The 14,924-nt window shown below is 36.9% G+C and overlaps 2 protein-coding genes across 2 annotated transcripts in view; one reads left to right on the forward strand and one right to left on the reverse strand.

The window, feature by feature from the left end:
- LOC129953724 (uncharacterized) overlaps nucleotides 1-10,100 on the forward strand; it is a 108,334-nt gene extending 98,234 nt beyond the window's left edge. Inside the window, exons 6-8 of the mRNA XM_056067119.1 lie at nucleotides 1,705-2,636; nucleotides 2,783-2,989; nucleotides 8,832-10,100. Of these exons, the coding sequence (XP_055923094.1) occupies nucleotides 1,705-2,636; nucleotides 2,783-2,989; nucleotides 8,832-9,088 (1,396 nt within the window). The 3' untranslated portion in view covers nucleotides 9,089-10,100. The remainder of the gene's footprint in view (nucleotides 1-1,704; nucleotides 2,637-2,782; nucleotides 2,990-8,831) is intronic.
- The window catches only part of LOC129953725 (autophagy-related protein 16), a 323,558-nt gene that overhangs the window by 277,958 nt on the left and 30,676 nt on the right, over nucleotides 1-14,924 (reverse strand). The gene's annotated exons all lie outside the window — the stretch shown is intronic.

Below are 14,924 nucleotides of genomic sequence, written 5' to 3' on the forward strand. Positions count from 1 at the left end.
TTTATTTATGACTTGACCGAAGGGTACATAACAATATTGCGAAATATTGGAGAGTTATTTCAGTGTATCAGTATTTATTTCAATCTAAGCAGCATCCCCAAAACGTCGCATTTTCAAAACAATAGAGTGAAAATACATAATTTTCTAGAGTACCGTTTTGATTGTATTAATCTCAAACTGTCAGCTTAAATTTATCTTGTTGAAAATATTTACAACACTTAAATACAGCTGCCATGAACCTTAATGCTTCTTCGATTCTTTCACAAAATATTTCCAGGTTCAAATCTTTTATGTGCAATAAACGGTTTTTCGATTTTTACGTTCCATTGGGTTCAATAAACTGATCTGTTTTATTTTTCAGCCAGATTTCCAAAGATTTTTCCGTTTAAATGTCAATCATTTTGTTTAATTACTCGATACTTTACATTCAAAGCTTTGCAAGAAGTATTGCTCAAATTGTTGCATGAACATGAAGATATGTCAAATATTTCACAACGAAAACCGCCTAGTTCTTTCGGAAAAAGTTTCACCCAAATTGTCAGCTGTCAAATACTTATTTTTTTTAGAATTTACACATATTTATTTATATATATTCAAGTAAGCTTCTTAATACCTCATTTTTACTTGAAATTTTCACATTCCTTTATTATCCGAATTTGCTTTCCATTGGGAGCAAAAACTGATTTATTTTTGATTTTAAATCAAATTTGTAGATCTGTTCAAAAGATTTAACGTCTGCTTATGAATTAGTTCGATGAATGTTTTCATTTTGTTCATTAATGGAACAGTTTTAATTGAACTACTTTATACTTAATAGTCAATGTTGAAGTAAAATATTTCTAAGAGAGCTGTAAAAACGTGTTTCAAATTAAAATCAAAGACTAGAGTTTTATTTATCTGCTTGCGGGAGTTGGAAATAAAATTCCACCGTTCATAGGTAGCAGCTTTACTTTTTGCTCCTATTATGGACAGACAGTTTGACATGTGGCAAACTTAAGTAAAATAGAAATATCAGTATCACCTATTTTCCAAGAAAGGAAAATGAAAAAGGATGGATGTGACCTACGGTATTAAGCCAAATTCGAACGGCAACTTTGAGAAAGTACTTTTCATTACAAGAATAACTCTTGGAGAATTTGTCAATTAAACGCAAAAGGCAGCACCCGTGAAAAAAAACTTTACAAGTTTAACTTAAGACCTCTGGCATGAAACCCCTTCTCAAGAACCATCACACCATGGATACTACGATTCCTCACAGGACTTTAATGATCAAATCTTAGCAAGTTCAGATCTTTTTTCCGTTTTAGAACAGCATTTTTAACCTATTCTAGCCATATCCGTCGTCCTGTTACTGTTTCTATTTTTTAAGGAAATGGTTTTTGGACGCTAAGTTAGAAATGGAAGTCTTTAAGGAAAAAATGTAAGGTCATTTTTTTCAAAAACAAAGGTGTTTTGAATATTTTTATCACATTTGTTTACAAACTTTCAATACCGGTGGCATTCGTTTTATTTTTGTTTCCAGAACATAACTCACTCACAATATCATTCATATGTCTTTCTTGAACCCTCATGATCTACAACCACAACATTTTTATTTTTTTTCACGCTCATTTAAATATACACCATCCAACCTGCACACCTTGAATTCATAACACCTTATTTTTCTAATCTCTTCCTCTTGCTAAAAAAAAAAAAAAAAAACAGATGCCATTCATACGACTTTGGTGACACCGGCGATATGGTGTGCCGTCTGAGCCATCATTCACGCGCCACTCTATCCGACGTACAGGAACCCTACTTGGAAGTACCCGAAGCAGCTACCTATGAACTATCATCTTGCTACAATGTTACAATTGAATGCGGCGCTGGCGATATGATTGCCCGCATTCGCACGTCCAAATTGTTTGACGGTAAAGTTTATGCCAAGGGCTCACCCAAGTCATGCTCCGTTGATGTCAAGACCTCGCTCGACTTTGAACTCCGCATGGGCTACAACGATCTCGAGTGCAATGTCCGCCAAAGTGGTTCGGGACGCTATATGAACGATGTTGTAATTCAACACCACGACACTATTGTGACTTCGTCTGATTTGGGCTTAGCCGTGACTTGTCAATACGACCTGACCAATAAGTCTGTTTCGAATGAAGTTGATTTGGGTGTTAAGGGCGACATCGAACCAGCACTATCCGAAGAAGTTATTGTCGACTCACCCAATGTTATCATGAAGATCACATCTCGTGACGGTAGTGACGTTATGCGATCAGCCGAAGTCGGTGATCCCTTGGCATTGAAATTTGAAATTCTCGATGAACAGAGTCCCTATGAGATCTTCGTTCGGGAACTAGTCGCCATGGATGGCAGTGATAATGCCGAGATCACCCTTATCGATTCGAATGGCTGCCCTACTGATCACTTTATCATGGGACCGATCTATAAGGGCTCGATTACTGGCAAGATGCTTTTGTCACACTTCGATGCATTCAAGTTCCCATCGTCTGAGGTTGTGCAATTCCGTGCTTTGGTCACTCCGTGTATGCCATCGTGTGAGCCAGTGCAGTGTGACCAGGAGGATGCCGGAGGCGAGTTCAAGTCACTCCTATCGCTTGGACGTAGAAGGCGATCACTTAATTCTACAGGTGAGTTACATGTATACCATCAGTGAAGAGTCAAGTTAACTCTGGACTCTTTTGGTCATGGTTAACTAATTTTTGTTCTGATTGTTTGTTAAGTTCTTTTTATTTTATTGTTTTTATTGTAATGTTATTGTTTTATTTCGTTTTAGTTTTATACAGTGAAAGAAGGTCACGTCGCGAAGCGGTCACTAGCAAACAACCAAGCCAAGAGGATATGATGTTGGTGCAGTCAATTCAGATCACTGACAAATTCGGATTCGATAAGCAACAACTGACGAAATCCACCGGATACGATGGTAGCGAAACAGTCTTCATATCTGGAGATGCCTCACAAGGATTCTGTGTTAATGCAATTGGTAAGTTGCAACATATATAGACCTTCCTATACACAAAATAATAACTCAGTTTTAAAAGAGAGATACGAGGAGCATGGATAGAGATTGAACTATAAATCGTTTTGTTAAATTATAAATTGTGGGGTTTGAGGTGAGAGCGCAAAAGGCAAAAGGCAGAGCAAATTTGTCTAAGGCTCAGGATTCGGAAAGACGTGTAGCATATAGACAGACAGACGATATAATAGGTGGAAATTTAGTAATTGAAATCGATCAGATTACACGATGCAACATTGTATGGCTTGGTCTAAGTACGAGCGTAACGAATTGAAAAATACTAAAGGTTTGCAAGGAAACCTAAAACACAACAACAACAAAAGGAACAGAAAAGTGAAGTTAAACTTCAGGTTTTAATGATAAGTCTAAGAGGTACCTTACATAGGTAACATTACGAAATATATTGTAGGCAGGTAGGCCTTTGGCGCAAAGAATCTGAATTTAAATTGTAAGCTTCTTGAACTTAAACATTATAGATTCATTGTTACTTTTAGAATCACGAACTAAAGTCTATTAACTTTCAATTCCCGACGCCTAGTTCTCAGGAAATAAGTAGAATTACACCCGACTCGAGCAGATGTAATTTTCGCATAATACAGATGCGATAAAAAGTTTAGGCATGTGATGGAGTTTATCGTTTTAATGACATCTGTCAAATTAGTTTTCGATTATTTAGGCAATGATGCCAAATGAATATGAAAAGCTTAATGAATGGGCTTCATGGTCAAACGTTAAGGCTTTTCAAATATTGACAACATCTCCAAATTTTCACTTGTTTTTGGATTCAACCCCTTTCAACCCCTTTTTCTTCGCATGTGAAACTTCACTGACAGTGTATGAAAAGCTCATTAAATTCGAATCTCGAAAGCATTGTCTACTTTGGGACTATGGACGGTCTAGAATTTTCGGTAATAGTTCAAAAACTCCAGTTGGTTTTGATATAGCAAATCATAGTTTTTTTTAGGTGGAGTCAAAAAGGAGCCAAATGAATATGAAAAGCTTAATGAATGGGCTTCATGGTCAAACGTTAAGGCTTTTCAAATATTGACAACATCTCCAAATTTTCACTTGTTTTTGGATTCAACCCCTTTCAACCCCTTTTTCTTCGCATGTGAAACTTCACTGACAGTGTATGAAAAGCTCATTAAATTCGAATCTCGAAAGCATTGTCTACTTTGGGACTATGGACGGTCTAGAATTTTCGGTAATAGTTCAAAAGCTCCAGTTGGTTTTGATATAGCAAATCATAGTTTTTTTAGGTGGAGTCAAAAAGGAGCTTTGAAAATGATAGGCGATGAAATTACAGGGTGTCCCAAAAGAAATTTTGAAATTAAAGCCAAAATGCAAGACTGGTTCGAACTTGCTCCTGTATGAAAAGATTATTTGTTGGTGGTTTCTGTTTAATTCATCAATGTGTGCATCTGTTAGTGAGACTTTCCGAGTCTTGACCATTCACTGTCGAATGGTAAGTACAAGGCGATGGGTAGATAGCATCATAACTTTTCAAAAATAAAACTCTTCAGTTAGGATCTTTAACTCGTCACTATGCTTTCTCGATAGTGACGTCGACGCCAGCGGTGATATGATCACAAGTTTGATTCTCCTGGGAATGAGAACTTTTATCCGGAACAGGGTTAAAAGCATCAGACCTAAGGAAAACTCATGGTTCGATGCGAGCTGTAAAGAGTTTATTAGGGCTAAGAACGTAATTTTCCGTTGTTTTAAAGCCAATCCAACTGAGGAAAGCCGGAATAAGTTGAAGCAAGCCAGGAAAGCGTGCAACGCCTACATTCAACTTACTACATTTCTACATGACCAAAAATTACGACAAGAAATACTGCAAGGTCCCAAAGGCAGTACAAATTTTTGGTCATTTGTAAAAAATATGAGCAATTCTTCCTTTTCCGCGGTTCCTACGCTCGCTGTGAATGACGCTCCATTTGTTAGCTCTTTAGAGAAATCTAATCTCTCTGCTAGGCAGTTCGCCGCCAATTCAACGCTGGCAGTGAGTGTTATGTACTGTACTTGAGCGAGTTAGTGATTCTGTGGGGCAAATCTTTTTTCGCACTTGTACTGTAGCGAGAGTCCTAAAAGGTCTTAACATACATAAATCCACTGGTCCGGATGGTATCCCCGCTATTATTCTGAAGGTGTTCAACTACTATTCCTCAGGTCTCGTTCCTAGCGGTTGGAAACCCACATTTGTCCAGCATATTCCAAAAAAAGGCGAATCTTCCTCACCGTCTAATTACCGACCGATTGCACTTACGTCCCTTCTTTTCAAGGTCATGGGAACGCTGATTAATTATCAGCTCAAGAAATATCTCGAAGATCGAAAGCTTCTTAATGACCGACAATACGGCTTTCGTAGCAATAGGTCCACTTGTGATCTCATGTTTCATCTCGCCGAACAGTGGAATAAATCTCTATACAGTTTTGGAGAAAGTAAGATTATTGCACTTGATATTTCAAAAGCATTTTATAGGGTTGGGCATCAAGCTCTCTTATCGAAAATGCGTGCTTTCGGTTTGCATGAATCCCTCCTTCATTGGATTAGTAATTACCTTTCGAATCGTTCAATACAAGTTGTATGGGATGGATTCAAGTCTGAAAACGACAAAATAAATGCTGGTGTGCCCCAGGGCTCTGTTCTATTTCCAACACTCTTTCTCATTTTCATTAATGATCTCCTGTCTGCAACTTCTAATCCAATACATTGTTTCGCTGACGATAGTACTCTTAGCTTTTCATATTAGTTTTAAGACTCACATTCTTTTTATTCGGATGTGAAACTGCAACGACAAAATATGATAAGCTCTAAATTCCGACCTAAACAGCATTGTACAATGGTGAATAAGAAACCGCGTGGTGTTTAATGCTTCGTATACCCAAAGCTGTCTTGTATCATTAAAGCAAGATATACTCCCTTGCCATTATCCATAGATGTCACTTGCATCGAGGAGACTGAACATCTCGATATTTTCAGTATGTGTATCACCAACCACCTTTTGTGGAGATGTCGCCAAAAATGCGGCAAGATATTTCGTTTTTTTAAGACGAAGTTTTTCTCCCCCTCTGATCTGGCTGTTATCTACAAGACTTACATACGTCCAAAGCTTGAGTAAAACTCCCATATCTGGGCTGGTGCTCCTGCAACTTACTTAAGCCTCTTGGATAGTAGTAAACGTAGAGCATTTACGGCGCTTGAACATCGTTAAAAATGTTTCTTATCTCAGCCTCTTTTACCGTTATTTTAATGAGACTGATGGCTAGACTCGAGATGGGAATTGTACGGGAGTCGACAAATTATCTTAAGAAAGTATCGTAGAAGCTTTTCCACTTCTTCGAATTGGTAGATGCCCAAAACTTGCACATTCATGATGGATCTCATCACTGCTTCGAAGAATATACACCAACTGCATTTTATCGCGGGTTTGAATTCCTTCAGTTTTTCTTATAGATGTTTCCTAAATGATATTTTTGGGGTTGAAAGCACACCTAAGTATTTGTATAGTTTGACTTTTTCGAATTCTTCTTTTTGTCAGGTGTATTTCTCATTTCTAGCATTTCTTCCTGTACTATTTCGAAATATCAGTTAGTTTATCATCAGTTGGATCCCATTTAGACTTTCTGCTAAAATGACAATATCATCAGAAGCTTTTTTTTCATGTCAGCAAAACTTATTCCAGACGGTAGAAATTTTACTACGCCATCAAGAAATAATGAGAATAGCAACGGACTAAGTAAGCAACCCTGCTTTACTCTTGTCTCCATAGTAAACCATTTGAATAGGACGTCTTCATCCCAGTTATCGGTCATGTGCTTATCATAAAACACTTTAAGTACTCTAAGCAGTTTGGTTAATACTCCCAGGTTACTAAATTCATAAATTAGGACATTCTGTCAATGAAGTCAAAAGAGGTCTTAAAATCCACCAAGAAAGTGAAGAGTTGTTTCGATTGTCTAGGTATGCGCTTGCGATGCATGGGAGGGCGAAGATTTTGGCAGACGTATCTCTTCTAAAAACTAGCTTGAAGAAGTTTTTTATGTAAAGCATCAGTGAGTCTTTCAAGCGAAACACCTGTGAAGATTTGTCTGACTGTGTTGAGAAAGGATATGCCTTTGCAACTTGTCTCTTTTGGGACACCTTTTATAAGGATTGGGAATTGTATGTTTCTTTTGGAGACAGTATTGAAGATGGAATTAAACCCTTTTGTTATTTAGTTTTTTTCGTCAGGAATACGGTCTTTCCCTGGAGCTTTGTTTGCATTGCATTAATTATTATTATTATATCCACTTGTTTTATCATGTACAGTATGTCATTTTCGATGAATGATTTATTCAGCAGAATTTTGAAGTATTTAGCTTCAAATGTTATGCCTAGCCTAAATGTTGGGCTGATCTACTGTCCATTGAAAAGGAAGTAAGAAGAGATATCGATGCAAATTTGTAAGAAAAATTGAGCTAGACAGTTGACAATTTTAATTGTATACTAGGTACATTCAAAAACCACGATTTTCGAGAAATGACGATATTGCAGCAACTAACATTTTTAAAGTACTACAAATTTTTGTAACGTCTTCCAAGCGGAAATTTTAGCGATAAAAGAGGTTCTCTTCTGGCTAAAAGAAAACGTGATATCAACTTCTGACATCCACATCTTCTCTGACTGTCAGGCTGCTATTAAATCTCTTGACGGTGTTTCAACCAAATCTCAAACGGCCCTCGATTGTCGATCGTCTCTTTTGGAGATGGCGCAGCAATTGAACATTCACTTTTGTTGGGTGCCGGGCCACAGAGACATCACCGAAAACTGTAGAGCTGATGAACTCTCCTGACAGGGAGAAGATAGGTATACCGATAGCTACATGTACAATTGTGCTAAACGAAACAGCTCTAGGTGGCACAATTTACCAACATGCACAGACACAAAACTCATATGGCTTTCACTGGACCTAAAGCGCTCTAGAGACTTGTTATCTCAAAGCAGACTTCCTATCAGCTCCTTAATAGTTGTCCTTACGAAACACTGTCTTATAGGCAGACACGCAATACGTTGTAGCCTCAAATGACTTCTACAGGAGCTGTATGGAAGAAGAAGAAGAAACAATCTCTCACCTTCTCTGCACTTGCCCTGCTCTTTCACTAAGACCCAAACTTCATCTGGGAAACTACTCTTTTCATAATCCCGCTTCGCTTTATTAAAAGCTCAAAATGGTTCGACTAGTAAGAAGTAATTCTCTAGATTCATGTGGTATCACAATGGGCCTTTTCTTTTGGTCCAAGTGCATGAATTCTGAATCTGCAGCCACTTTAATCTAACCTAACCTAACTTAACACATTTTAAGTTTTAAAACCTAAGTTTTTAAGCAAAATACGGTAAAATATCATTCCTAGACTTCGAACAATCTGGATTTTCGCCAAAAGTTCGGGATTCAATAGCAATATTTTCTGTTGTTTTTTAACTTCTTGTTCACGACAAATTAGACTTTTTAATTAGTTTAAGTTCTAACAGCCTAGAAGGTGGTTCACAACGACCTAAAAGTTCTTTAGTTTTGCGAACTATGAATGTAAAGTGTTTTACTTTTTCGTAGAGATTTCTAACAATTGTAAGCATATATGTTTTCATTTATAGAAATATAATAGTTTTTTCTATTCAAATGTCAAAAGAAATAAGGTTCAAAAGTGACAGCTGTCAAAAAGTATACGATTTAAAATGAAACTTCTTATAGGAAAATTCTCTAACTTTGGCCCCCTAACAATTTTTGTATTAAATCGCTTGACTTATATTTTTGTTTTTTAATTTTAGGACTTATTGTTGCCGGAACAGTATTCCTGCTCGCCCAATTAGCAGTTATTTCCATCTGGACCTACTTGTACCAGCGACGCAGAAAACAACATGGCTACGCCAACGAAGGCGTCAGTACTTCATCCTCATCGTATGGCTCATCGCCTTCAACAATTGTCACATCAGCTCCAAATGCTACACTTAATAGCAATCGTTCCGAGTCGCTATGTAAATTATACGATAGCGGTTTTGCCGGACGGCATGGTCGTCAATTTTAGGAAAACAACACCATTCAAATTTAACATCACAAAATTCAAGTTTTTTAATTCCAAACAAACTCAGTGAAAATAAGAATCTCCCTTTTTTTCAAAAATAGGGTTCTCCATAAAACAAACACAAAAATCATTGAAATCAGTTTTTGAAAATTTCGCTTCTCACTGGCACAAAATTCTATTCACTTACGAGCCATCAATCAAAATAATAATTATATTAAATATTTTCCTGCCAAGTTATGCATTTAATTTAAATATTTTAAATAATTTGCTATCTTTATTATTTTTAATTTTTCAAATAGTTGTAAAGAAAAAGAAAATTTTCAAAAACAAAAAACAATCAATTGCTGAAATTTGCCAATAAGTGTGTAATATCAAACAAATCAATCGACTTAAAAAGTATTGAGAAATCATGGTGCCGGAATCTTAGCAAGGGCAATATTAATTTTAAAAATATATACAATTTAATTAAATATATATTTTTTAAATCAATATCACAAAATAAAAGCCACAACAAAAACAAAAAATAATTCATATTCTTAAACAGAGAATATGCGATAATAGGAAATAATTAATAATATTTAAGGAAAAAAGTCTAACTTATGATTTAAGTTAAAAAATAATTGAGCAAAAAAATGTAATTTATTTGAAGAAACAACAAAATATAACAAAAATGGAAAATAGGAACAAATTATTGAAAAAAAAAACAAAAACAAATAAATTTATTTATTTGGAAAAAAGGATGACTGATGTAAGAGAACAAATAATTAAAAATATTAAATCTTGAAAGAGATTTTTTATTTTTAAATTTGAATCTTTAAGATATTAATTAATGTATTGTATAGCTAATTATTTATTTCCTTTCATTTCACAACAAAATAGTAGAAAACAAAAATAATTATTATTTTCAAGTTTAATTTTTTTATTATCTACCGTCACAAAAACTTAACTAATAGATTAAACTTTACAACTTTAAAATAACGCAAAGAAAAAATTATGACAATAATTGAAAAAGGAAAAATAATAATTTATGCTCACTTGTCCTTTTTTCCTAATGAAGGAGACGATTTTTTTATTAAATATATATATTTTGGAATAAACACAAATATTTTAGACCAATTTTTTGTATTAAAATAATTTTCGAAAAAATATTTAATTTATTTATTTATTTAAATAAATATCCTTAAATAATAGTGTGGAAGATAAATTAAATGAATACGCATTAATCTAGTTAGGAATTTAATTTTAAATTTTGTCCCCTTCCAATTAAAAAACAAACAATTAACATTAACTTTAACAATAACAAAAAGAAAAGAAAACAATTTGTCTGTTACTTATTGTAAGAGTAGAAACAATTTAGTTTTAGATTTATGATGTAACGAATATGTTTAAAACTAATTTTTATATACGAGACGAATTTTTGTAATAGAAAATATAAATCAAGTAAAAATAATAAACAAATAAAAAGACAATAATTAAATTGTGTGTTTTTTGTATAAAAATTGCCAAGTTTAAATAAGATTTAAAAACTTCTAGAGAATTGGAGGAAATTAGTTATAACTCCTGTAGAAGACTTCATTGTAGAATGGATTACTTCCATGCTCAGTGGTAGGTAGTATATTCGAGCCTCTCTAGGCAATACAATCGCAACAAAACACGTGAGTAGGGGAACACCCCAGGGTGGTGTTCTTTCGCCTCTTCTATGGTTTCTAGTCATGGATACAATTCTCGTTAAATTAGAGAGATGTGGAGTGAAGGCGGTAGCCTATGCGGATGATTTGCTGCTATTGGTGTCAGGAAAGTACACCTCTGTGATTAGTAAAATCACGGAGTCAGCTTTGGAGAAAGTTAGCAGCTGGGCCACGAGTTTTGGACTAGGAGTTAACCAAAGTAAAACTGAACTGTTGCTCTTTACCACCAAAACTAAAGTACCGTCTTTCACGCTACCTCGACTCAATCGTCAAATCCTATCATTGTCTTCCAGTGCAAAATATTTGGGAGTTATACTCGACCCTAAACTAAACTGGAAACTAAATATTGAAGCACGGGTTAAGAAGGCCTGTGTTGCCTTCTACGCCTGCAGCAAAACTTTCGGCAAAAAGTGGGGACTTCAGTCGAAGATGATTTTATGGCCGTACACAGCAGTAGTATGCCCAATCTTAACATATGGTTCGATTGTGTGGTGGCCTGCTCTTAGCAAAGCCTATAATATAAATAAGCTAAAGAAGGTTCAGAGAACAGATTGCGTGGGCACCACAGGGGCCATGCGTACTTGCCCAACGGACGCCTTAAACATTATTTTGAATCTTCTACCAATCGACCTTTTTATTAAATACATAGTTTCCTGCAGCGCTATTAGGCTGAAGGAATCAAATAGCTGGTTGTCAAAACCTTATGGTCACAGCAACACTACGAAATTAATTAACTCAGATATTATCTCGGTAGACACTGACTACTGCACTCCTACTTTGAACCTTAGTAAGGGTTTTAAGGTTATTTCCCCATCAAAAGAAGATTGGGAGGATGACATCGTGTCGATAGGTTTCGACACAACCATCTTTACTGACGGCTCAAAGATGGAGTGCGGAGTTGGTTCTGGGATCTTTTCTGAGTCCTTAAATGTAGCCAAATCCTTTAGGCTTCCTGACTTTGCTAGCGTTTTTCAGGCTGAACTGCTGGCAATAAGGGAGGCATGTAAGATACTTAAACAAAACCCAAACCAAAACCGAAATGTGGCTATCTTTACAGACAGTCAGGAAGCTGTCAAAGCCATTAACTCGGCCATATCCTCATCTAAATTGGTCCAGCAATGTCGCGATGAGCTTGCAAACCTGAATATTAACCTCGGTGTCACCCTGATCTGGCTGACGAGCTAGCCAGGCAAGGATCGGCCCTTCATAGCTCACTTGCGAAAATGGTTAACATTCCTCTTGGTGCTATGAAGGGTAAAATCTTGTCTATCTACCAAACTGAATCAAACCGAAGGTTGAGCAATTTACCCAACTGCATTATATCTAGGAAGACATGGCCCACCTATAATTAAACTCGTACAAACGATCTTCTGTGCAGGCCAAGGCAAGACATAGCCAGGATTGTTGCGGTTTGTACCGGACATTGGCCTATAGGAGTTCATGCATAGAAGTTGGGTATCTCTTACAACACCTTTTGCCGTAGCTGTAGTGAACAGAGAAAGTGATACCATAATCCATTTCCTCTGCAATGTCCTGCTTTGGCAAACACCATAATGAAATGCTTTGGAAAAGCATTCTTTCAAGAACTTGATGAGCTATCTGAGACAAAGATTAGACACCTAATCTTTTGTCTCAATACGCAAAATAGCTCTAACATAATCGCTATGAAGCTTCTCTATCAATCTATCCCTTTCAATCAAAGGTCAAACGAGTTTTTGGTATCAAAACGGCGCACTACAGCGCTAATTGGATTTTAGGCTAGGTTGCTTTGAGATCGCCATTTCTACCTACCTACCTAGTTATAACTCCCACACAATTTAATCCGGTAAAATGTTGTGTTCTCATGGACATAGATATTTGAAAAAGTCCAAACCACTTTAACTGAGTTGTTTTTACTATTTTTTGAAAAATATAAACTTCTTAAAAGTGTTTCAATACTGTGTTTTCAAAAACAAATTATTTTTCTAGACATATATAACTAGACAAAATTCCGAATCTTAGCATAGAAGCTGTGAATGATCTAAAAGTAAGAGTTAAGATTTGTGGAGGATCAGATAAAACTGTTAAGATTTCATGCCCAGTCAAATACAGCCGTAAACAATTCCTTCCCTGATGAAACGAAGACCTTTCTGCTCTGAGAAATGTCTATACCAACCATATAGACATTGTCGTAGGTTATAAGCGAGATATAGAAACTGCCAAAAAACAAGGTTGGGGAGAATATTGTCAATCGATTGAAGGCATAGAAGATTTCGCCAGACTTAATAAAATCTTATCGAAGGAACATTGTCATCCATTTTTTTTGAAGGATCCTGATAGATTGTGCACATTCTTTACAGCTGAATCCTTGGAATTATGGAGGGTGATTAATTTTTCGGGCTGCGAGAATTACAACCCCGACACGCTTAGAACTCCAAACAACAATCTAGTTCCTACAGATGTAGAACAAATTAATTCAGTTACTATAAAAGAAAACTTTTCTTGGGCTGTTTATACTTTCTGACTCTTCACTACAAAAACTAGAAGACATAGTCGTAACATGCCTGGAGACTGTTTTCATAGGATGCTTCTTTCTCAATCAAGTGCGAAAAGGATTTTCGACCAATTAGCTTGACCTATTTAAGGCTTAAAACAATTAAACGCATCCAAGATACCCATATCAGGGACATGCTCGACGAATATCAGCTATCAGCTAGAAGAACCTCTGCACGTATATTCTATAGGCAAGTCTTGTGAGATGGCCCTGCATGAGGCAGAGCGCATTATTGAGAAAACAGTTCAATATAAAGAATTTACTCTTGCTACCTTCCTAGACGTAGAAGTTGCTTTAAATAATGTCCTAACTGAATGGATAAACGGATCATTTAATGACTTCGGGTGGAAGACTTAATTGAAGAATGAATAATTTCCATGCTTTTGTGGACATACACAACCAGTGTACATCCTATTTTGTCTTATGGATCGATTGTGTGGTGGCCTACGCTTAACAGGACATTCACTATCGATGAACTAAAGAAGGTTCAAGATGTGCAAATGGTAGACAGTGTATTCAAGAGGACACAAGCGTACACAGGTTTTTCTCAAAACCAACCTCTGTCTATCAACTCCAACTCTCACCTCCCCGCTGTGAACATCGGGTGCCTAGTACCTCAACTGGAGATTGGGTTTCAACCCCAGTGGAAAGTTGTTGGGGGCAGCAAAAGAGAGAGGTGGGGAGAGGTGTTTCCACTAAGGCACCTCTCCTTATACAGACGGCAGCGGAGAAATTCCCGTGATGGAATCAACGGTGGCGTCTACAGTTCCAGTAAAGTTGAACTACTTAGTGAACACCTTATAATAGGGCTTCTTTGACTTATTCGGAGCCCAGGCCTATAAGCAGCGGTTTTATTTGGCTCCCCATACTTGGAGTTATACTAAGGATCTGGCCCTCCAGGTTGGGGGTTGTGCGTCGGGGTGACTTCCCGGCCACGTAAAAGCTTTCATAGTTGCGAAGCACCAACAAGCCTCGGATACGGACGGATTTACTTTTGACAACCAACGCAAACGAATAAAGGACAACGAACCACGTGCGGCCGAAGAATTACCGGAGGCCCTAGGCCGCTATAAAGCAGATATCACCGCCATCCAGGAAATACGATGCGATGGGCCGGGCAAAAAGAGGATGAAAAACTGCGATATTTACTATGGTGACTGCTACCCCAAAAACGAACAACGCTTATGTGGATGCGGCTTCGTCATTGGAGCCAGACTTAAGAAAGAAGTCTTGAGCTATAGGTGCATCAATGAGCGCCTCATGACCAAACGCATCAAGGCTAAATTCGGCAACATAAGCCTGATATGTGCGCACGCCCCCACAGAAGAGAGAGACGATAACACCAAAGACATGTTCTTCGAGCTCCTAGACAAAACTTATGAGCAGTCCTTAGCTACAATGTTAAAATAGTCCTGGGCGATTTTAATGCCAAGCTAGGAAGGGAACACATCTTTGGTGGAATAATGGGGAAGAACAGCCTGCACGACAACACTTCCGACAATGGATTCAGGCTCATAGATTTTGCTGCGAGGCGAAACGTCATGGTAGCCAGTACGTGTTTTCCACACCTCAACATCCACAAAGGAACTTGGACTTCTCCAGATCAATCTACCGTCAA

The sequence above is a fragment of the Eupeodes corollae genome, chromosome 1 (genome assembly GCF_945859685.1).
Source record: "Eupeodes corollae chromosome 1, idEupCoro1.1, whole genome shotgun sequence".
Classification (NCBI taxonomy): Eukaryota; Metazoa; Arthropoda; class Insecta; order Diptera; family Syrphidae; genus Eupeodes; species Eupeodes corollae.